Raw genomic sequence first — 25060 nt, 5'->3', positions numbered from 1 at the left:
CTCAGCGGAGCACCTCTGAAGCTTTTTATCTTCTCTAACAGCCAGCAAGTCCTGCCACCTTCTTCCTCTGATAAAACAATCAGCACAGCAGCACTAATGTTGATTTCAAAGCGCTTTGTTTGTTTTCCAAAAATTAGGGCTAAGGGGTTCCAGGTTATAGATAGATTAATGGAGGATGTGTTTAAGTTCTTCCCTAAGAGCCTTTACCTTGATATATTATGAAAATATCTGTGTTCTTTGCTATATTTGTTCTTTGTCTTCTGGCCCTTTGATTCCTCTGTTTGAGCTGCTGGTCAATGCAACACTCACTAATTTATGAAAGTGTTGGATTGCTCCTTTTTACCACTGGAGGGCAGCAGTATGAAGCAGTCTATCAGATGAGACTTACAGTTTGTCCTCACCTTTCCTCTGTCTCTTCTTTGCGTCTCTCCATCACACCATCCCTCGGCCTGTTTTAGGATCTAATGGAGCAGCTGGAGAAGCAGGACAGAACCATCCGCAAGCTCAAGAAGCAGCTGAAGGTTTACTCCAAGAGGATTGGAGAGATGGGAGGTAAGAGAGATTTCATCTGTCAGCTACAGCATTTAGATCTATAGATATATGCTACAGAATATTATCTGACTGTCATGTGTCTCCCAGCCGGTCAAACCGAGGGCCAAACGTCTCCAGGACAGATGGTAGACGAGCCCATCCACCCCGTCAACATTCCCCGCAGGGAGAAAGACTTCCAGGGAATGCTGGAGTACAAGAAGGAGGATGAGCTAAAGCTGGTTAAGAATCTTATCCTTGGTAAGAGCCACTGATATGTAGCAAGCACATGGAGGACCTTGTAGTGTTTCTTTTGGTCTTAAAGTTTGAGGAATTGCTGAAGGGAATGTGAAAGAGTTACAAGCTTTTGGAGTTCACATCACCTGGTGTCCATCTGTTTTATGTTGATTTTTGCCAATAAAGATTTAAGATGGACAACTTCAACTCTTTAAACTGAAGGGTTTGTTTTCAAAATCTAAAAGTATTCTCATTGAACTCGGTCCTCTTTCTCTGCAGAGCTGAAGCCTCGTGGTGTAGCGGTGAATCTGATCCCAGGTCTGCCAGCCTACATCCTGTTTATGTGTCTGAGACATGCCGACTACGTAAACGATGACCAGAAGGTCCGCACTCTGCTAACATCAACCATCAACAGCATTAAAAAGATCCTAAAGGTATGTACATGTCATTCCTGAAGGGAGGGCGTTGTAAGTCACAGTTTAGTCATATGGGTTTGAATAGAAGTGGGTCATTACATGTTCTCTGACATCTGTTGACTGAATTTATGCGGGTGAGCCCTTCACTTCTGGTTACCAATCCATACACAACATGATAAGAATACAGAGTGGTGGTTCTCTTGTTGAAAAATTGTCTTTGCATGACCAGATACTGTATGTATCATGCTGGGGTGAAACAGCTAAAATGCTGTTTTTGTTCGTTGCAGTATCTTGAGAACTAAAAAAGCTTTTGCTGACTGTACTGAATTCTTCCTCTTCCTTTCAGAAACGAGGTGATGATTTTGAGACGGTGTCCTTCTGGCTGGCTAACACCTGTCGCTTCCTGCACTGTCTGAAACAGTACAGTGGAGACGAGGTGAGACCAACACATAATTTACACAATCACAGAAACTCTCTCTCTGTTAAGCATCATAAATTGGATTCATTCTTCTCTTCAGTTTGAGACATATCTAAATACTTTACATGGTTAATCACTGTATTTGTATTTACTAATAGGAGGGAATTAAAAGGTTGTACTTGGTTTTCGTCATCCATTCAGATTTGTACTGAACTATTACTGCAATACCAATAACTGTCAACTCACTAACAGAAAATGACAAACCTTTAATTAACTAGGTGTTTTTTTTTTTTTTTTTAATTTTCTTTGTCAAAATTATCATTTTTGGATTGTGTTATTGATGATAGAAAGTAGAAAATTTTTAAAAACATACCCAATTAGAATTTTCAAAAAATTGGAATACAATTATTTGAAACATGTTGAGACAATGTTTGCTTTCATATAATATGTATTTTCTGTTGTTGACATACACAGGTTCTTTGATTTGTGCCTGTCTAACAGATAGATTTCATCTTTCTTCTCTCAGCAATTCATGAAGCACAACACCTCGAGGCAGAATGAGCACTGTCTGTCCAACTTCGACCTTGCAGAATACAGACAAGTGATCAGTGACCTGGCCATCCAGATCTACCAGCAGCTGATCAAATGCATGGAGAACATCCTCCAGCCCATGATAGGTGTGTCTGTGTGCTCATACGAACTGCTATTCATATTAAGCCCTGCTCTTACTGTGTACAGACAAAATCATTCTTGATATAGTGACTGTGTGTGTGTGTGTGTGTGTGTGTGTGTGTGTGTGTGTGTGTGTGTGTGTGTGTGTGTGTGTGTGTGTGTGTGTGTGTGTGTGTGTGTGTGTGTGTGTGTGTGTGTGTGTGTGTGTGTGTGTGTGTGTGTGTGTGTGTGTGTGTGTGTGTGTGTGTGTGTGTGTGTGTGTGTGTGTGTGTGTGTGTGTGTATATATTCCCTGCAGTATCTGGCATGTTGGAACATGAAACCATCCAGGGTGTGTCGGGGGTGAAGCCCACAGGTCTGCGTAAGAGGACGTCCAGTATCGCCGATGAGGGCACCTACACCCTGGACTCCATCCTGCGGCAGCTCAGCGCCTTCCACTCCACCATGTGCCAACACGGCACCGACCCCGAGCTCATCAAGCAGGTGGTGAAGCAGCAGTTCTACATCATCGGAGCCGTGACCCTCAACAACCTGCTGCTACGCAAAGACATGTGCTCCTGGAGCAAAGGCATGCAGATCAGGTAGGAGCTGTAGAGAGAGAGAGAGACACGGTGCTACTTAATGTGTATTACGCTTTTTTTTCTTGTGTCCACTGAACTCATGTCGGTGTTTCACTGTTTGTGCGCAGGTACAATGTGAGCCAGCTGGAGGAGTGGCTCAGAGACAAAGGTCTGATGACTTGTGGAGCCAAAGAGACGCTGGAGCCTCTGATTCAGGCTGCTCAGCTGCTGCAGGTGAAGAAGAAGACTGACGAGGATGCAGAGGCCATCTGCTCCATGTGCCTGGCCCTCACCACTGCTCAGGTAAACACTCCTGTCTTTAAACTACACTGCATGCAAATAAACCAGACCAGATTTTCTTTAAAAGCTAAGAAAACTCAGCAAATGCACTATTTATTTAAATTTTTTGGCATCATGTCTAACCTCTGGGTGTATCGCTTTTAGATCGTAAAGGTCCTGAACCTTTACACCCCGGTCAATGAGTTTGAGGAGAGAGTGTCGGTTGCATTCATTCGAACTATACAGGTAATTTATTTATTTTGATTCATCACTACGATATGTATATCTCCTGCATTTGCAGTATGAAAATTGAAGACGCAAATGATCCTGGAAGACAGCTTCCTAACAGGAAAACAAATTTAGTCTGATAAGTATTTCCATTTAATAACTTGAACCTTCTGTTACCACAGTGATGCAATAATAACTTTTATGGTAGTAAATGCAGGTTTGATGCTCACTCGAGTAAATAAGATCTTTGTGTACCATTTACCCAAAATGTGTAAGATTTTTGCTTTTCTTGCTATTTTCTCATCTTTTCTGCTTATTTTCTGGGATGAAGGGTGCTCCTCAGTCCCCACAGATCTGACCCACAGACAGACTGAATGGCCTAAATCCACCGGCTTTTGCTAACAATTCGTTTATTTACAATAAAAGCTTTTAAAATTACAATGAATCAAAAAATGCTGCACCTTGGTATCTTAAAGGAATTTTATTTTTGAAAAAAACAAACTGACTTCTTGGCTGGTGGGAAGATGTCAAGCTGCAGTATGACTCTAGTACAGTCCTTGAACAAATATGATGGTTTTTTTAGGTTTTCAGATTTATTTATTTTTTTTGCATATGAACTATTTTCAATCCTTTTTTTCTTTCCGTACAGACTCGCCTACGAGACCGTTGTGAGAGTCCCCAGTTGTTGATGGACACGAAGATGATATATCCGGTCACCTTTCCGTTTAACCCATCCTCTCTCGCCCTGGAAACCATCCAGATCCCCGGCTCGCTCAATCTGGCATTCCTCACTCGCGTCTAACCCGAACCCGCTGGACCGATCTGAGTCCTGCAGTCATTTTGTCTTGGTGGCCACAGTCGGAAATGCAAATCACGTGACCCCCACTGGCCCAAATTTAAATGAAAAGTTTTCTGAGGGTCACATACACTCCAAAAGTAGATGTTTGTATTGGCACTATTTGAACAATCATATCCCAAAAAAAGAAGAAAGAATTAAAAATGTTCTCTAGATTCTCTGGTCTAAATTTGGACACACGTGCCAAAATTACACACATGTTGAATTTCACATCTGTACAGTACTTTCATCCTCCCAGCGTCCACATGCACGACTACACTCACGTGCACCTTCTCTCTTTCAAAAACGCACAGAGACACACACACAGCAAGCCACAGTTAAATCTGTCCTTCCATCGCCAGCGTCCGTCCACTGCTTGTATAAACGCCTGCTCTTAGAGAAGCCACAGGACCAGATCAATGCCTCCAGTACGTGCTCTTCATCGACGCCCGTCCCCTCCGATCCCTCCTCTGTGTTTACGTTAATGGTTAAGGTAGTTGTTGTTGTTCACGTCTCATTCCCCGGTGAGAATGTTTGCATCGATACCCGAGAGCAGACCCAACAGGAGGCGCCGAGGCCTCGCAGCAAGGAGTAGTTTGAGTCTGCCTTGATATGGTGGGTGAGTCCTGGTACTGAGACAGTTGAGTGAGAATGTGCAAAGATTAGCTCTCTCTCCACCCTACGTCGAGGTGACAGTTTCATTTTATCTCCGAATACAGTCAAGCCAAGACGAAAAATCATCATCTGTACTATATTATTTATACATAAATAAATATATATAAATACCAATAGTATATATCCTGTATTTTATTTATTGCACTTACCTGCGCCCTCCCTTTTTAAGATTAGAAGCTTTCTCATTGCAGAAATAAGCATCTCAAGTGAAGGATGGGGGGGCAGCATTTCCCATCATGAACAGCTCTGTAAAGACAGGTTCAGGTTTAGTTGCATTGTAGGCTGTTTATGTCAGTATCAGGTAAATTATGTAGTGTAGTTTAACGAGTGCCGGCACGGATCATTTGTTAAGTCTTAAACTTAGAGATGTCGCTTTGTCATCTTCAGCCTCCATTTCTGGCAGATGAGGTGTAGCGCAGGTTTGAGGAGAGAAAGTACGAGGTTTAATCCCTGCCGAGGGTTGAACCTGCTCCGATTTGTACCGTTTACAGCTGTGACCAGAGCCGAACGTCACAGGAAACACCGACACAGAGAGGTTTACTCATACATCAACACTGCAATGCTAATACAGACACATATACACAACATTACACTTTTGCTTGCTGTTTTTTTTTTTTCTCTCCAATTGTTTTCTTCGGGTCATGGCTTTAGTCAGAGCCTTGAAAAATGTTTTTACTATTATCATTGTGTGATTATTTATTTCAGTATTGTCATTATCTTATGTATATCGTGAAGCCATGTATTGTTAAGCAGAATGAACAGGAGATGCTTTTGTGAAGTTGGTTTCGCAGAGTCTGCCTCAAGTTTTTTCAGCTTTACTGCATTTTCCTCTGCGTCTTCGCACATCAACACTAACGCAGCTCCGTGGGTCGATTCCTGTCACACCTCCACCTTATGCCTTCCCGTTTAGTGGCCAAGAAAGCACAACATGGGCTTTTATTACCAAAAAAAATGGAATATGTTGCGCTTTTTCCGCTTCTCAATTGCACCATTGGGGTTAGGTTGAGGGTTACAAGGTAGTTTTTGTCTTGGTTGTTTCGGTTTAGATATCCAGACATAATATTTGGTCCTTTGTTTCAGAGACAGCGTTGTATAAACCGCAGAGCATGTGCTGCTGCTGCTGTCCTCATCTAACCTGCATGGGCTTGGATTTACCAGCATTACCAGTTACAGAAATTAACCTGCATGTTTTCTTTTATTTAATGAAGAGAAACCACAGTGCAGTTGAGAGTTGCTGGATGAGTGTCAGGTATTCTGCCCATGTTGTGACAAAGAGCTCTTTGTCTGCATTAGCATCATCTTTGCTGCCTCCTGTTTAGCACTTGCTTCCCTTTGTGCCATTAGTATTAACAGTCGACCGCATTTGCCTCTTGCCCTCACGCGAACCTTATTTTGCCCACTGACCTTACCCTTTCCAAAAGATATTTCACTTTGATGTAGTATTTTCTCCTTAAAACATGGAGATCTGTGGACACAGCACCACAAACCAGGGAAATATCAGGTCCATACTACATGCACAGAAAGAATATTCATTTATCAAGGTGAAGCATCTCATTAAATGCCATTCTGACATATTTTAAGTGGAGTAAAGAGAAGTTGTGAAGCTGTTTTGTGTTGCACTTGTCTTTTAAAGTAACCCATCTCCTCTGATCGGGACCACATTTTATCAGCCGGCCTTTTGTTATGTTGTTTGGATGTGTTGGTAGAGGAACGTACGGTTTGTGTGAAGAAAACATATCTGCTAGTTGTACCAAGAAAGAAGGAAGGAATTAATCAAGCTTATGAATGTTTCAAAATGTTAATTAAGTGTATCATGATTTTAGCTGCGCATTGTAGACAAAGCCTTATCTGAATTTCTTGCTATCTGAATGACTTACACATTATCAGCGGTGTGGCATTGTTCTGTTCTCTTCTGTCCGTGCAGTATTTTTTTTTCGTTTCCACTGTAAGGTGAATTATAAATTGTTTAAATGTGATCATTTTTATTTTGATGTGTCCTTTTGTCCAACAGTTGGTGTCTCTAGATGGGTTGTACTGTTTATCTGTCAGCCAGAATGCACTTTTTCAACTCAGCAGTAGAAAATCTGATCAGTAATGGATGGTTATGGACTGTAAAAGGAAATATTTCACACTTCGCAGTTTTGTTTTTGAGTTCTAACACTTTTTTTTTTTTTTTACACAAGTGTGGCCCCGTTAATCTTCCTCTTGCACATTCCCTGCCTGCTGTTTTATTAATGCTATGACTAGATACAAGCCACAAGTATCTGTGAGTTTCACAGACGCAGCTCAGACTCGGTGGACTGTAGTAAGACTGGCCCAGTTTCAGATGTGAGTAATACTAGATTCATTGGTTCATTTGTTTTTTGAGCAGAGCTGCTGCAGCATCTTGTTCTCCTGGGCTTCTCTTGGGCTCTCAAACAGGAGAAAACGCCATTCCTTCACTCTGCGTTTCTACATTTAGGAGAGAGTTGGTTGTATGATATGACGTAGACATTATAAATTACCATTGTTCTTATGAGCACTAGCATTAATTGTGCCGTTTTAAAAATAGATAAAAACAGAAGATGTATCATATCATCGCCCCCAGCTGTTGTTGGTACTGGTGTGAACATGCTGAAGCCAGTACCAAACGTTTCCTCTCTAAACCCATGTGTACATTTGACAAACTGGACTGTTTGTAGTTTCTGGTAGCTGTGCTTAGTGAATGTGTTCACCGTTAAGAAACTTGGAATAAAATTGTCAAATCTGTAAAAGTAAAATTAAAGAATTCAACACTATCGGATTGTCAGCGGGAGATCCTTTGTGTTGTCTCTCATCTGTAAGTCTTGGAATTGGATTCTTTCACTTGTAACACAAGGAAAATGCTCAAATCATCTGTTAAGAACAGAAAATTAAACAAATAGTACTATTTACTAGAAGCTCATATTCTTCTCTTTAGAGGTACATTTATTGGATTATATAGAATGTGAAAATGCAAATCTAATGATGATATAAACATATTAGACATTACAAAAAGGAAAGTAATTGTCTTTGTAAATCGGATAGCGACTAAGTTATTTCCATTTTTGACTGTTGAAAAACGTCCATCATTGTTTCCCAAAGCCGGAGACGTCCTCAAATGATCAAAATATATTCCATTTATCATAAAGTAGTAACAAAACCAGAAAATATGCATATATATGTCTCTATAATCAGAATTTACTCAGAGTACACTGTAAAAAATGTTGAATTTTACAGTGAGAAACTGTCAAACCATGACGGTAAAAATCTGCAAACTCTAAAATAGTTTGATGCAGTTTATATGATACTGAATCACCGTAGATAGGCTAATCAGGAGAAAATTGTGTTTTTTAGATTTTTTTTTCTCTTGAAAAAAATATATTTCCGACTCCTGCACAGTATTTAATGGAAAAATGCCATAATATGTACAACACTACTGTAATTTTTGCACTTAATTCTCAAAGAGAATACAGTTTATCCCAGTTTAATGTACATATTGTTGTGCTGGGACTGGAAACATGCTGCAATATTTATAACAAGTAACATGGCAATTTCTGCATTTAATACATGTAAAAACTACAGTCTGTTACTGGTCAAACTGATGTACTTTTGTGTTAATAACAGACATATGCTTTAATGTTTGACAGCTTTAACTGCAATTTTTTGCTAAAAATACATATATTTAATGTTAAATACACTAACTGTTGTCCTGATAATGGAAAAATGCTGTAATATTTATAATCAGTTACACAAACTTTATTTTCTATGGCATTTTCAAAGATGAAATTTTTTTTTTTTTTTTTTTTTTTTTTACAATAAAATATGTAATGAAGCACGTTTTTAACCCTAAAATCAACAATATCAATACATTGCCATAAATGTAGAAAATGTATTACTGTAATTTTGCAGTAGCATTCTGGCAACCACAGTTGCCAGAATTTTACCGTAAAAACATTTTTTACAGTGTAGTTAGTTATAAAAATAGTTAGCAGTTAGTTAAATGAAAGTTAAACAAACAACCAATTCATTCATCATGGCTGCTGTACCTTTAACACTGATAAAATGCAGCCTTACAGTTCAGATTTCTCTTAAGTTTCTGCTATTCTGAGACAAGATAACATCCATTCAGGCTACATGATGCAGATGAAGGTGATCCACTTTTTAAAATTTTTTTTTTAACGCACTGGATTACACTGTAAAAGTAACCGTCCAGGTGAAGCTGCAGGAAGGTATGAAGCCTGGAGGTAAAAACAGTCACGGCTTAAACACTTTGCTAAGAAGCTTACTGTTCCCTCTCTGTCCCTCACTGTCAATCCTCTTCACTGCAAAACTCCTCTCACATCTCCAGGTACCTGCTGTACGGAGGGAAATATTCTCTTGTAAGGTAAGATTTCTCTTTTAGTTTTTAACGTTGTTAGGGCAGCTATAGGTGGTGATCTTAGTATGTTTTGCGTTCACGTGAGTTTAAGTCGTGGAATGTGTTGTGATGAAACACCTGTTGAGTTCAAACCTACAAAACAAAGAAAGAAAATGCATATTTGAAACCAATTTTTGCCAATTCCCAATCCAAGTTCTGTTATTTTAGAACAAAAAAAGCTTAAAATGACCCAAACACAAAATGATCACCTGTAACCATACATTTTAGGCCATTTACACACTAAAGTGACTAAAGTGAGGACTTCAAATGGAAACTGATGTCATCTATGACAAGTTTGTGTGTGAACTGAGGACTGATCCAGTGAATTGTCAGTATGAGTTCAAGTGCCTTATACACCACCGTTCACAAGTTCAGATAATTTCATATTTTCCACGAAAACTCACACTTTTATTCATGTGCTAAGATAATTGCACAAGGGTTTTCTAATCATCAATTAGCCTTTCAACACCATTAGCTAATACAATGTACCATTAGAATACAGGAGTGATGGTTGCTGGAAATGTTCCTCTGTACCTCTATGTAGATATTCCATTAAAAATCAGCCCTTTCCAGTTAGAATAGTCATTTATCACATTAACAATGTCTAGACTGTATTTCTGATTCATTTAATGTTGTCTTCATTGAAAAAAAAGTGGTTTTCTTTCAAAAATAAGGACACTTATTTTTACACATTTTCTATACTATTTAATTCTATAAATACTGTATATCATAAATACTGTACATTATACTGCTGTCAATGGAAGGGCTAAAAAATGTAGAGATAATGAGCTTCAATCACTTCAATAGCCATATAGACGGGCATGTTTTTTTAACTAAATGTTACAGAACATTGCAGAAAAGTAAACAGATTAGTGTCTAATTGCCTTTGTTGTTAATATTAATGCTTGCATTGGCAAATGTGTATTTATAAAACAAGTTAGTGCTTCAAATGAAGTTACAGTAGTGGTCGAATTTGTGACGTTAATGACCGTATTTAGTGTGAATTTTCTTTATCATGCAGTGCATTACAGACAAAATGAGTGTTAGCTGTAGGTTCCCAGAATAGCTGCTCTGCTCTGGAGCTCTGAGAAGGATCAGACTGGACTAGATTACCAACTACTTATCTCATGTGCACCACACACACACGCACACACACACACACACACACACACACACACACACACACACACACACACAGGCAAAGTGGTCACAGTCCAGTAATGAAATCAAAAGAGCCTCAGTTATGAAGTGATAAAATAAAAACCTCCAGCCTGTGGTGTTATGTCTGGGTTTACCTGTGTGTTGGTTTTCCAGGTGGGTCGGTGATCTCCTGCAGCCATGTGTGACCAGACGTTTGTGGCGGCCACCTTCGGCCCGTGCGACAGCTGTGGAACCGCCAGTCCTCTGATGAACATCTACATCAAGAACGAGCCCATCAACTATTGCTCCTTCTGCATGGAAGTGGTAAAGTTCGCTGACAGATCACTTCATGCAGACAGCAACATGTCAGAGCTTTCTGTGTGAAGCTGAATTTAATTGTTCGTTTCACTTTGTGCCGATGTTGACGCACATTTAAAACAAGCTGACCTAAATTGTTTTCACATACAAATGTACATGACTGGTGAAAGTAGGAACAAGATAAACTGACTACACTGCTTCAACAATTTGTACTTCAATCATTCAATAACAACTGACTTTTTTTTTTGTAGAATAAGAGATAAAATCCAAAACCTCATTTAAGTCTGTGCACTCTTTCATCCTTGTGCTCCTGGAGGATACTTCCCTTATTTATCTGTAGGCTCTGATAATAGCAGCAATCTGAAGCACGCTCCATGTGAAGGAAGCCTTTACTTTGATGTGACACTTTGTGTAGCATCTGATAAACTCAGGACTCTGCAGCACCTTCTGACTTCCAGCTGTGTTAATGTGTCTCAAACACACACAGTCATGAATCCTAAGGTCCGAATGAAGCCGACTGACACACTCAGCTTCACTAAACCAAACATCCTCAGTCACACTATGGCGGCTATCAGTGCATGAAGCAGGGCTGCCAGGTCTGTTTGACAAAAATAAATAGATTTAATTAAAATGTGTGGGTTTTTTGGATACTGTTCATGCAATTTGCATGCGATAAAGTTCTACCCAACCAGAGAGTTAAAAAATCAACCCACAGCAACACGGGTGAGCCACAGACCTGGCAACCCTACGACCACCCAGGTTAACTATTAAGTGAGGTCTTTGAATGAAATTAAAATCAGTAGAGATCAACTTCCTGCTACGAAAAAACTTATACTTTTATATGGTTAAACTATGGTTAGACCTTAGGAACACTATAATATTAACATGTATTGAATGTCAATTATAATAAGTGCACAGGAAGCATGCTTAAGTGAACAACTTCAGAGGTGATTACATGATATCGTGCTACAACATTGCTATAATAAAACTAAATGTGAAATCATAATCAATCAATTTTGCTACTTAAACGTAAGATTAACTTTATTTTCGGTATTGAATGATCAGTTGTGGCTCTGATTTTAACTGCAAATAAATGTGAGACTACACGAGCTGAAATTTTTATTGTTATTTTTAAATTATTGACAATTAATTATGAATTGATAGACCGGAGTTAGAAAACGTCACTATACATTCATTGTTATCGATTGATCAAAGCAGCAGAGTAGACATGATACATTTTCTACTGCTGTTTAGCTATAATGTAATAGATTGTAGTATACATAATTATAGAGCTACAATATTAAAAATGATTGAAGTCAAACTTCTTACCCCATACCAGGGGCTATTGCCCTCAACAGTCCTCCTCTTACACTTTTGAATATTATAGAAAAAAAAGTGTCTTTGTTGTTGTTGTTGTTGTTCAAACTAATAGATAACCTCCACGTGACTCTAACATTTATTGTAAAGTATATTACTATAAAACAACACACGATATTTCGTCTTTATAACACGTCTCGGACAGCAGACACTGATGTGGCCTGTTTGGTCTCAGCGCTCAGAGGGAATCCCGGGACAGACAGACAGACAGACAGACAGACAGACAGGCAGGCAGGCAGACAGGCAGGCAGACAGACAGACAGACAGACAGACAGACAGACAGACAGGCAGAGAGACAGACAGACAGGCAGGCAGACAGGCAGGCAGACAGACAGACAGACAGACAGGCAGGCAGGCAGGCAGACAGACAGACAGACAGGCAGAGAGACAGGCAGACAGACAGACAGACAGACAGGCAGACAGACAGACAGACAGACAGGCAGAGAGACAGGCAGACAGGCAGACAGGCAGAGAGATAGGCAGACAGGCAGACAGACAGGCAGACAGACAGACAGGCAAGCTGCAGGAGGCTGAGCGGAGCAGCGGCAGCATCACCGTCGAGGACAAATCAAACCTCTAACCGTCTCTGCTCCTGTTTCCTAAAGATGGCCTGTCAGGGGCTGCAGAAAGGAGAAACTCTGGCGACCCTGAAGAAGGAATGCGAGAGTCTGAAGAAGAAGCTGGAGGAGGATCGAGGAAAACTCAACGACGTGGAGCGTAAGTGACCGAAGCAAACGAACAAACAAACAACAAGCCGACCGACTCTCTGTCGACTTTTTCCTCTTTAGATGTTCAGACGCGCAGGTGTCAGCTGCCTCTCTTCACTTTCCTGCAGTTGTTTTTAACCAGATGCTGACTGAAGACAGTTTATTGAAATGAAGGTTCATGTGATGGAAGTGAGACTAGAGCTGCTTTCTGTCGAAGTGTTTGCAAGTGCAGTTTGTAAAAAAAACAAAACAAAAACATCGAGTAAAAATATGGTAAAAACTGGAGGAATACCTTAAAAACTGTAACAACTGTAAGAAAAAAAGCAAATATCTGGTAATTAATGATATTTTTGGTCGATATAAACATAGGAAAACAGTGAAAACTAATCAATATTTGTGAAAAATATGCATGTTTGCCTGTTTTTTCTCTAGTCACCATGCAAATTAATGTTTTTTGGGTTTTACTGGACTTTATGATTTAACAAAACAAAGAAATCTGTAAAATAACATCAGTCCTTAATATGCATATTTTTTCTTCACATTTTGGTGTGGGTTTTTTTGTTAATTTTTTTTACAGTCAACATGCAAAAGTAATAATTGTTATTTTTTTTCTGTGATTTTACTCGATGTTATCTGTAATTTAACAAAGCCCAGCAGCACTGCCTGCAGCAGCTACAACAGTAACATGCTGCTGACACACTGATGCTCCACTATTAATAATATAATAATGTCATATATAATAGTAGATTAGTCAGAGATGTGTTCCATTTAACTACATTGTGCTGCTAAGACTTACTTAACCTTGTAAAACCCACTGTTGCAGAAATACATCAGTTTTATGTTTTTAAATATTATTTTCTATTTATATATTTATATATATTTTTTGCTCATTTACTGTCTTTTTTTTGCTAGTTTTCTTCTATATTTGGATTTATATATTATTTTTATTAGTTGTATTTTTTGCATTTTTTTCTATATTTGGGGATATATATATATATATATATATATATATATATATATATATATATACACATATGTTTGTTTGTTTGTTTGTTTGTTTTGCTCGTTTCTTTTCTGTATTTAGGTCTTACAGGGTTCAGTAGGATTTCTCATGCAGGACTTTTACTTGTAATGGAATATTTTTACACTACATGCATGGGTGCTTTTACCTGGGCCCATATATTTCCTCAACCACTCCTGTACTTTTACTTAGTAATATTATTGAATAAGGAACTTGTAACAGAGCTTTTGGAGTATGTCTCTATTACTTTTGATGTCATGGCCCATAAAAACGTGAATTTTAATGTGTGTGTCTGTGTGTGTGGTCCCTCAGTGCATCAGGTGGCAGAGAAGGTGGAGGTGGTGGGAGCTCTGTCCATAAAGACCAGACGTGTGCTGAAGGGTCACACTAACAAGGTGCTGTGTATGGACTGGTGCAAAGACAAACGTCGCCTGGTTAGCTCTTCACAGGTACACAGCTGCACACACACAGTCGTACAGTATATAGAAAGATTATGTGCAATATTTATGATATGGAAATATTCATTTTATGTTATTATACTGTATAATATTTGGCATGTGTTTGTTTTTTGTTTTAACACCATTGTATTCCTGTAATCTAGGATGGGAAAGTGATCGTTTGGGATGGATTCACTCTCAATAAGGTGAGGAGAAGTCTATGGTGTGTTTTTGTGCATATTAAAGAAAAAGCTGGAAATACGGAGTCGAATAGACAAAGCTGCTGTAAATATGTTTGAAAGGGTTTTTTTAACGTGAAACTTATTAATCAGTTCACTAACACACAAATTTGTTGAATGATTTGAACCATCATTACTCCGCCCAGAATGTGGTGGAGTTCTGTGTTGACTGGCGTACGTTTGTCCATCTGTTAGTCTGTCTGTTCGCAACATTACTGAAAAACAGATTTGGATGAAATCTTCAGGGAAGGCCAGAAATGACACAAGGACCAATTGATTAGATTTTGGCAGTGATGTTTCTTACAGTCTGGATCCACAGATTTGTTAAAGATTTCTGCATCATTGCCAAATAGCGGCACAGCATCACTGTAACTATGACAACAAGTGAGCACTACGTCAGCTGCCAGCTTTGAAGGAGTACTGCACTCTCTGAGTGCTTTTCTTGTTTGTTAATGTTTTGCCCTCAATTTTTTTTTTAAAACTTCCCATTTGATATGTTATAAATCATATTACTCATTAGCCTCAAAGGACAGAAACACTTAATTCCTTCACTAGGTTGGTAATTCAACAGTGAAGTGGTACAACACCTATGAGTTAAAAATTCTGGTTTCATGTGTGCTCAACATTGATTTAAGTGCACATGAAGCTGTACATTTCTGTATCTGCAGAGACTCACTTCCTGCTCTTATACAGCAATAATATTGCTTCACATAAATCTAACATTAGACTTTAATGTCCATCCGAGTGAAGGAAGAAGGGTCGTTGTGGGGAAAAAAATATGAAAAGGACTGTTACTTCCAGCAGCCTGGTTGCCCAATATAACCTCACCCACTGCTCTACTCGGTTATATAAGGCCGAGAGTATTTCATTTCCTCTGGATGCTCACAAGCTGCGTTCTCTCCACCATATGTGCTGGTGCTGAGCGGGTGGTCGGGTCATGCTACGCTCCTTTACTCATCTTAGAGAGAGGACACAACACCATCACATAGAAATATGCGTTTAAAGATTATCCATCCATCTGTCCACTGTAATGACTCTATGTGTGTGAGCGCATGCTTGAGTGCACTTAAATGATAGCTGAGAAACCGCAGTGGAGCCTCCTGATGGATAATCCCTGTTAATACGCAGCACATCCACATCTACTACGGCTGTCAGCTGTCACTGCATTTGAAAGCATGTTTATGCTTATTAAAAAGAGTGTATTTTCTATCTACTAATAAATGTTGATGTTTTTTTTCTCTTACACATGCATTTATGTGTCTCTTTGTGTCTGTGTTTTCTGCAGGAGCATGGGATGTCTATGCCAACTACATGGGTCATGGCGTGTGCTTATGCTCCCTCAGGTTGTGCTGTAGCATGTGGGTGAGTGAGCAGAGGTTTTTTTTTAAATCACATATATTTAATTGACTGACATTCTTTCTAATTTTAAAAATGACCAGCTTCACTTTAAAGTGAATTTACAGAAAGGACAGAAAGGACACCTATTTCAGTTGTCTGTAAAAGTGCATGCGTTTGTTTGACATTTTGCTCAGTGACACTAAATTAGAACATCAGAACTGAATGAACTGAATGTAACACATATTGGAGGAAATCCCCTAAACTCTGCATAACATTTGTACACTGTTTACTCCAAAACAGTGAGTGATGTCTACCAGGTCACCTCCATTTATATGAGAGGCATTATTTAACTTTCTTTGTCTTTACCTCTTCCAAAAGTGGCCTGGATAACAAATGCTCCGTGATCCCGCTGTCACTGGACAGTAATGAGAACTGTGCTGCAAAGAAGAAAACGGTCGCCATGCACACCAACTACATATCTGGATGCACCTTCACCAACTCTGACATGCAGGTGAGCATCAACTCAAATCCAAGAAAGAAGGTGCAACTCACAATACCGCAGTTTTAAATGTTTCTTTCCGTGGACTGTTTATCCTGCTGTTCTCTTCTGGATATTTTGAGGCCTACTTTGTGCCTTTAATGCTCTTGTTCTCTGCTTAAACTCAGCCTCTGCTGCCAAACCTGTATGTTAATACAAAAATGACTGCCTTGTAAGTGTTCATTAGCTTTGTGATATTTTTCAAGCATTTGAACCCAAACTATCTCAAACCAGAACTGAGAACCATACCCCCTACACATGGATCTCAAAATTCTTTGCATTTCTCATCTGCTAAAAATGAGACGGCGTTAAAATAATCATAAAATATTTGTATTTTATACATTTGTTTAAAATCCAGCATCTTATTTAGTTGTGTCGTGTCTGGTCCTCGTCAGCAGGAAAAAAGGATGTTACAGGACCGAATTAAACGTAGAATATAAGGTAAACGGCTGGAGATATTTGGTGTTAATAATTCAGTCCAGTGTGGCCCTTAGCAAGGCAGAGGAGCACAGTCAGGAGGCAAGTAAGAGGAGGAGAGAGGTGATGGATGGCAGGACTGAGGAGGGGGGATAAAAACGAGACAAGAAGGGCTCTGATCCTCTGTCCTAGGTATATTAATAGACGCTGAGTGGCTTTTATCTAGGAAAGAGTGGAGCACATTGACCTGAGGGCAGAACATTTAACACACAAATACGCACATGCATGTTTTCTTCCTGTCTGCCTTTCTACATCTCCTCTCATACTGTATTTCACACAAAGATGCACCAACACACTGTCACGCACACTAGTCGGCACTTTCAAACAGTCTTAAAGTTTGGGTTACATGCTTGGGTTGTGTCTATGTGTGTGTACATGTGACAGTTAAAGAGTGCACTGTGGAGTTTTGACACATCTGCTGTTGCACTGATGTATGAGTTTACACGTGGGTTTACTGGGTAATTAATTAATATATGGCAGCATGCAGGTGGTAAGATAGGTCGGACTGATGCAAAAGCTCTCTGAGGTTTCCGTCCGTGTGTGGGTGTGTGTGTGTGTCAGTAATTGTGGCTTGCTGGTAATTACATTCATGTTGAAACTGGAGCTCCCTCTCGGTGCAGGCAGGATGTGGTGCGTTTCGTGCCTGAGGTCATCTGACAGGAGCTCTCTAATCTAGCAACCTCTGATGTCTGCATGTGTCCATAATCTGTGTGTAGAATTGCTGACATGTGGGCATTTTGTGTGCATGACACATGGCTTACAGTGAGAGTTTTCTGTGTTAGTAGGGAGGTGCTGACCGTCTCCAACATCTCATTTCTTAATATTCCAGCTCAGCTCGTCAGTCGTCGTCAGAAAGAAAGTTCTTCTTCCCCATGTTGCGTAAGAACCGTGACTTGCTTAATCATGCAGAAAATCCTCTTCCTTCCCCTTTTAAGATCATCTATCAAACTAATTAATGACATTATTTCAGATCGATACAGTGATCTGAAATATCCATCCATCCATCCATCCATCCATCCATTGTCTTCTGCTTATCCGGGGTTGGGTCGTGGAGGCAGCAAACAAAGCAGGTCATTCCAGACATCCCTCCCCCCAGCAGCGCCTTCCAGCTCTTCCTGTGAGATCCCAAGGCATTCCCAGGCCAGATGAGATATATAATCCCTCCACTGAGTTCTGGGTCTACTTCGGGGTCTCCTCCCAGGCGGACGTGTTCGGAAAACCTCCAAAGGAAGTCTTCCCGGAAGCATCCGAATCAGATGTTCAAACCACCTCAACTGGCTCCTTTCCACGCGAAGGAGCAGTGGTTCTATTCTGAGCTCCATCCGGATGTCTGAGCTTCTCACCCTATCTCTAAGACTGAGCCCAGCCACCCTGCAGCGGGAGTTCATTTCGGCCGCTTGTATCCACGATCTTGTTCTTTTGATCAAAACCCAGAGCTCATGACCATAGCTGAGGGTTGGGACATAGATGGACTGGTAAATTGAGCGCTTCGCCTTGCGGCTCAGCTTCCTCTTCAACACGACAGTTCGATACAATGCCCGCATTACTGCTGCATTTATTATTGCTTCAATTTCCCATCAGTTGTGAACAAGATCCTGAGATACTTGAACTCTTTCGCTTGGGGAAGCAACTCCCCCCCCAACCCAGAGGGAGCAATCCACCGGTTTGTGGCGGAGAACCATGGCCTTGGACTTGGAGGTGCTGATCTGCATCCTCACCACTTCACACTCGGCTGTAAACCACTCCAATCACATGCGTGCTGAAGGTTATGATATGAGGAAGCCAACAGAACCACATCATCTGCAAAAAACAGATATGCGATCCTGAGGTCCCCAAACCGGACACCCTCCTCACCTCGGCCTGAGCCTTGAGATCCTGTCCGTGAACACCACGAACAGGATCGGAGACAAGGGGCAGCCCTGGTGGAGTCCAACACCCACTGAAAACATGTCTGACTTTGTGCCGAGTATGCGGACACAGCTCTCACTTTGGTTGTACAGGGACCGAATGGCTCATATCAGCGAGCCTGGTACCCCATACTCCCACAGTACACCCTGGGAGACCCCCGAGCAAACTGAATAGAATTGATCTGAAAAACTGTTTATTTTACAGAAATTCTACCGATGTCACTTGCATAATAATTCTGAAGGCCAGAATGTCCAGTTTATTTTTAGCTGTTTCATTTCTCGCTTTCAAATCTTACTGTAAATTGGGAAATGAAAGCAAAGCCACAAGGTAAAAGTCACACATATAAAGAAGGGAACTAATAACTTCATTAACAACCTCTAACTGTGTCTTGTGTAGGAGTTCGCAATGAAATATCGTCTTTTAGGTCTCTAGAATCAATCAAATCATGCAGTTTTATTTTGGAGCATGGGCAACACATTTGTTTACAACTTCTCTTGAAATTTTTATAATCTCCTGCTTTAATATTTGTCTTTCCAGTGTCTTGTCAAACTATAATTATCTCAGTTTGTCCCTTAATCAAACAATCTCCATAACCACTGTGGAGTTTCCAGAAGAATATGGTTTTTGTCAACTTCATCTTGTCTACTTCCAGCAGTGTAGAGTTGACTGTCATTTTGGTTACAGGCTGGCAGGCAGAGATGTGGTTCATTTGGGTTACTACAATGTTACAAATACACTCAGTGCACATCTGTCTGTTTTACTGCACGTGACTTCAGGTTTTCAGATTTGTGTTTGCTGAGCACTTGGCTTTTTACTTAGACACCGTGTAGTGCCCTCGCTCTTGAATCCATGTGTGGGTAACTGTGTATATTTTGTATGTACGTGTCTGTTAGCTCTTGTCCTGCAGTGGTGACGGCACAAGTGCCCTGTGGGATGTGGAGAGTGGGCAGTTGCTGCAGAGTTTCCACGGTCACACATCTGATATCTTATCGCTGGACCTCGCTCCGTCTGAGACTGGAAACACTTTTGTCACTGGGGTGAGAGAAAGAGACAGTCTGTGTATCTGTGTGGCTTTGACATTAATTTGATCAAGGGGAAACCCGGTAATTAAAAAAAAACAAACAAAAAAGCCCCAGCAACAATATTTCCTTTCTCTAACGTGCCTGTGTGTGCTTGCTTGTGTGTTATCAGGGCTGTGATAAGAAGGCCAATGTGTGGGACATGCGCTCCGGACAGAACATTCAGTCCTTTGAGTGCCACGAGTCTGACATCAACTGTGTAAAGTGAGTCCAGTTCTCCACCTTGTTTCTCTTATTCCTCATTTAAACACTGAAAAAGTCTCCTCAACAGAGATGACAAAGACAAAGATGTCAAATCTGTAGATAAAGGAAACCTGAATAAATGGATTCTGTCCTAAATAATCAGAATGCATCAAGAAAAAGGCTGATTCATCCACAAATGTTTGTACACATGTACAGTGTCATAGAGGAGACCTGAATCATTCCTCTACTGTTGTCTATTGTTTGATCTTCAATGACTGAGAGATAAGATATCAGTTAATCACATGTGCTGTCAATCTGGTCAAGTCTGAAACTCTGAGGCCTTTTAACGTCCCCATCAAGAAAAAGGCTATGAAAAAAATATTTCATTATATTTGTTATTTCCTTGGGGCACTAACAACAACAATCAATTTTTTTTAATGAATAGACTCAGCAGTTTTTGAAATATTGACCCCTGCCAAACAGCTGAGATGTCATTTCATGGTAAAGGTCCGATTTCAAGAGTCCGCATACATTTTTATGCATTTAACTGAAAAAAAGACATTTCTATGCATATATAACTCTTTCTACTTTCAAACGTAAGCAAATTGTAACAGCCAATGTATCAAAATAAATTTACAAATACTAAAAAAATATAGGAAAACTCCTATAAACTGTAGATTATAGCAGCACTATCGGCTTCATTTCTGGTGGTATGGTACGAAGCGTTGCTGGTTTGCGTTCAAGTGCAGGAAAACCATGCATTCTGGCACTTCCATCAGGACACACCCTTGCCAGAGGTTGCACCGTCGATGTCTGTCACAGTGAAGTGGCAAATGCCCACAGCAGTCGTACCGCATATCTGGCTGTGGTTGTGAGGGTCTTGAGGTATAGCGTTTCTTCTGAGATGGCTTGTGTGTTGGCAAGGAGGTTGACGGTTGACAAACATTAAAGGGTTAAAAACAGAGGACAAGCAATCTCTAGGTAAAATATTGCAGATAACAATTTCAACTAAATAAATTATATTCAGGAAGTTACTCAAAATGTGAAGCAATATTAGCAAAGTTTTGTGCTTTTTTTCCCAGCTTGGTGAGATGCATTTGTTGATGCATGTGCATGTTTGAGTGTTTAATGTATGAGGGGCAAAACATTCATAAAAGGAGAAGGGATGTTGGGGAAAACTGAAAAGTGGTGAGAAAGTGGATGTTGAATCGTTCAGATAATTCAGGAAGAAGAAGACCACATTCCAGCTGTGTGAAGCAGCTCCAATGACACACTTATGAAATGAACTGAATCAATCATTACACACTGCTACAGCAACACGTGTGTTTGGTCATATGTGTCCAGGTACTACCCCAGTGGAGACGCATTTGCATCTGCTTCAGATGATGCCACAGTGAGTAACATCATATGACCTGCATCTGTTTCCTGCTCATGTCATGACATTTTCAGTTCCTGCATAGATAAGTTACATCAATATATTGGGCTTGCTCTGAGTCATTTTTTGGACATAATTCGGTGTTGAGATGAACTACGTGATTTATTCTTTGTAATTAAGACATTAAACATATTGTGGCAACATGAAAAACATCTATACTGCACGAAATATCACTTTTAGCATTACGTACGATAACTAAAAGAGACTCCAACACTATAGCTGTAATGTACTGTGACAGTATGTACTGTAGACCGTTCACTGAATGAAGTTATTATTGTCCTGTCTCTCTGTGTGTCTGTGTTTCCTCAGTGCCGTTTCTTTGATTTGCGAGCTGACCGTGAAGTCGCCGTCTTCCAGAAGGACAGTATTGTATTTGGTGCTTCTACTGTGGACTTCTCTCTGAGCGGTAAGGAGCTTTTTAACTCGAGTCAGTCAGATGTGCTCAATACATTTTGACATGACTGATTTATTTGTGATCTAATAAAGAACACACGTTCCGTCTGGGACCTATAAATGGTCTTGAATTTAAAGTTGTTAAAACAAGTGCTCCTGCTACTTAATATTACAGAACTGAATATGAATGAAACTAATTTCAGTGCTTCCTTCCAAGAATATTTTTCTCGCCGTTTCACCAAATCCTTTGTCTCTCGCTACTTCTCTTTATTCCAAAATCCCCCTCTTCCTCTTTTATTTTCATTTCCCCCTACGCCTCCTGCCACCCACAGGTCGCCTGCTTTTCGCTGGGTATAACGACTACACTATAAATGTGTGGGACGTTTTGAAAGGAACTCGTATTTCCATGATGTTTGGCCATGAGAACCGCGTCAGCAGGGTCAGATTGTCACCTGATGGCACGGCGCTCTGTTCGGCTTCCTGGGACAACACCTTGCGGGTGAGCAGGAGTTTCCCACATGAATAAACAAATTCACTGAAGTTGATTTTTGTCACATTTGTTTTGATACATCTAGAAGGTAAATGCTGTTTTTTCCCATTTAAGCTATATTCAGAAAAAGAAACCAGTATATAAATGGTATAGATTCACTTTAAAAAGCACCAAAAACTTTTTTTAAAAGGTCAGTCTGAAAGGTATCACTGAGTGTTTCCATGAGATTAATAATTAATTTGAGGCTCTTTTGTAGAGCCAGCCAAGATCTAGTGACCAAAACGCAACCAGCCTTGTTTGAACTAAAGTAACTTTATTGTTGTAAAACTCTACCCAGGTAAACAACAGACCTGTTTTCTCATATACAGTGGCATTTTAGAAGAAATATACTGTAGTTTGAGGTTGCTGACAGAGGCGCCTCCACAGTGGGAATGAAATCTTGATTGCCACTCCAGATCTGTCATGTCCAGGTTTACTGAATGCAACTGGGGTGACCAAGTGGAAGTGAAAGCAGCACTGATGACTGTAGCAGCTAAAAGTAGCAGCCACCTCTTCATAAACATCTCAGAAAGTGAAAAAGAGACCGTTTGTGCCTTCAGCTGACAGATGTGACACACAGGCCTCAAAACATTAACAGGAGCTTAAGTTTAATTTGTCGCTTCCAGCTGTTTGTAGGAGTCTTTACTCTGAGTTTATTAAATGCCTGCAGCATCAAACAGCAGCAATAATAAACAGTAAAGATTAATAACATGACACAGTAAAGGCTTCATTACTTGCATATAATTCTAAGTTATCCCCACCACAGAGACAGAATCAAACAGCATCCATTGTATATTAGCTACCTTTCATATTCTACTCCTACTACAGCATGATAAAATTCCTGAAATCAAGTCATGGCTGTTGGGGTTTTTTTTTGTGCCACCTCAACATTTTCATTGGCCAGGTCGATATATAATTGTGGGACTTTTTGTAACATTTTTTGTAACTTTTTGTATCATAGTTGACATTTTTTGCTGTTTTCAGGCCTAAAATCAACATGGCCGCCTATAACTAAACACCACATGGCATTTTTAGAGAAAGATTCTTCTAAAATATTACATATTCAACTGAGTAAAATTTAAATTGAAAGTCAAATATAAAGATACTGTAGTAAACCTGTTGACATGCGATAAATCCATACTTGACTCACACACTACTTTATATTAAATAACTAAGAAAGCCTTGCAGTCTGGCCAGTCTTTTCTTCAGGAGGAAATGACATCATGTGGAGCAGGTCATGTGATCTGGAATTAACACACTTCCTTGAGAGGTGTTTCTGTAATGGGTAACTTAGTTGAAAGTGATTTCTCGGACACAGATACAATTTGTTATTTTCCATATAAAATTAGATACATTGCCAAAAAAATATGTCATGATTATCTCAACTTAATTTTTGAATAAGCTGATTTTATTATTGTTCAGCTAATTAGAAGGTGGTTGCTATTAAATTCCGTTATTTAGTTGACATTTTAGTGATATCCAGTCATTTTTTATTAATAAGTGATTGTATATAATAAATAAATACTTATGGAATTTGTAAAGACATGATCATAATGAACATGAAAACTTTTTTTTTTTTTTTTAACTTTTAATAAAAATGTATGCAAGATATATCCCATGGACTTCAAAAGTTCCTCAATTATATATTGACCCAGCCTCATCTTTACTTCTTTGTGAAACTGCTGTGATATTAAGTGATAGTTCTGGGTTTTGTTTGTACAAATGTAGTTATTGTTTGTCTGTGTAATTGTCACTGTGCTCCTTCTTTCATGCAGATTTGGGCCTAGAGTCTTTATCGCGGTTTTGGTCCAGTGAAGACAGAAGCTTTCTGTGACGGCCGATACTGAAATCACCTCCACTGTAGCAGTGTGTTTAAACACACTTTCAGTCTGGGGAACACACAGGAGCACAAACATAAAGCCTCTGAATGAGAATGCATCCAAGTATCATAACCATAGAGTGGGTGTTCATTTAAACTGAAAGTGAAACAAGTTTGGATTCCCAGGCTTTGTTACTGTTAGCTTGAGGACTGAGGTGTAATTATACATGTTGTTACAAATAGAGGGAGAAATAATGATGTGTAAAGAGCCAGACTGACTTGTAGAGATCGTCAGCATGACTAATATGCCGTGTAGCTCTACAGACAATACACGGATTATCTTGTAAATTATGTACGTTAGTCTACTACCCCAATGCTGTCGAGAGTCATGCTGTAGGTGTACTCACTGTTATTATCATTACCATCCCTGCATGCATTATCTGAACGACGACAGCTTTAAATGTAACCGTGACTTTTTCTTATTTCAAAACACATGCAGCTCAACAGCTTAGGGCAATTTCTTGTAAGAAAAATAAAGATTTTGAGTATTTTATGTTGCATGTGTGATCTGTTCTACCTACCGCTTCACACACAGGATGCTTTCTTTGCTTTTAATTCACTTATTTCTGACCTCATAGGCAGGCAAAGCCAACAAAAACACTGTTTGTTTGCCAAAACACATAAAGGTGACCCAACATGTCGCTCTAAACGCACAAAAGAACGCGGAGAGCCGAGTAAAGCCTCTGATTTTAACTGACTGAGCCACACAGAGACATTCATCCCATACACAGGCTGCATTCAGCTTCAGCCTCCCAGCACTGAGGGTGACCTAGATTCACTCCCAGTGGCTGGGATTTG

At 39.8% G+C, this 25060-nt stretch overlaps 2 protein-coding genes across 8 annotated transcripts in view; both read left to right on the top strand.

The window, feature by feature from the left end:
* The window catches only part of myo5aa (myosin VAa), a 55563-nt gene extending 47939 nt beyond the window's left edge, over positions 1–7624 (top strand). For all 7 annotated transcript variants that reach the window (XM_055009544.1, XM_055009546.1, XM_055009541.1 and 4 more), the window contains 9 exons: positions 459–552; positions 640–789; positions 1045–1199; positions 1528–1617; positions 2126–2276; positions 2569–2851; positions 2959–3133; positions 3275–3355; positions 3987–7624. In XM_055009544.1, the coding sequence (XP_054865519.1) occupies positions 459–552; positions 640–789; positions 1045–1199; positions 1528–1617; positions 2126–2276; positions 2569–2851; positions 2959–3133; positions 3275–3355; positions 3987–4139 (1332 nt within the window). In that variant the 3' untranslated portion in view covers positions 4140–7624. The remainder of the gene's footprint in view (positions 1–458; positions 553–639; positions 790–1044; positions 1200–1527; positions 1618–2125; positions 2277–2568; positions 2852–2958; positions 3134–3274; positions 3356–3986) is intronic.
* A 1449-nt stretch (positions 7625–9073) lies between these two features.
* Positions 9074–24755, top strand: gnb5b (guanine nucleotide binding protein (G protein), beta 5b). Its single transcript, XM_023261590.3, has 13 exons — positions 9074–9231; positions 10579–10728; positions 12705–12816; positions 14140–14276; positions 14429–14470; positions 15789–15865; positions 16220–16352; positions 19658–19801; positions 19956–20047; positions 21371–21419; positions 21771–21867; positions 22187–22353; positions 24159–24755. The coding sequence occupies exons 2-13, from the start codon at positions 10603–10605 to the stop codon at positions 24168–24170; spliced, it is 1188 nt and encodes a 395-aa protein (XP_023117358.1). The 5' UTR covers positions 9074–9231; positions 10579–10602; the 3' UTR covers positions 24171–24755.
* Positions 24756–25060: the final 305 nt, after the last annotated feature.

Source organism: Amphiprion ocellaris, chromosome 1 (assembly GCF_022539595.1).
Source record: "Amphiprion ocellaris isolate individual 3 ecotype Okinawa chromosome 1, ASM2253959v1, whole genome shotgun sequence".
In the NCBI taxonomy this organism is placed as follows: Eukaryota; Metazoa; Chordata; class Actinopteri; family Pomacentridae; genus Amphiprion; species Amphiprion ocellaris.
Note: the sequence above shows the minus strand (reverse complement) of the source record. Positions and strands in the feature narration are given on the sequence as shown.

Coding starts and splice junctions, on each gene's coding strand:
- gnb5b (XM_023261590.3), top strand. CDS start 10,603: ATGTGTGACCAGACGTTTGTGGCGGCCACCTTCGGCCCGTGCGACAGC. Junction 10,729..12,704: donor GCTCCTTCTGCATGGAAGTG/GTAAAGTTCGCT, acceptor TGTTTCCTAAAG/ATGGCCTGTCAGGGGCTGCA. Junction 16,353..19,657: donor TCACCAACTCTGACATGCAG/GTGAGCATCAAC, acceptor CGTGTCTGTTAG/CTCTTGTCCTGCAGTGGTGA.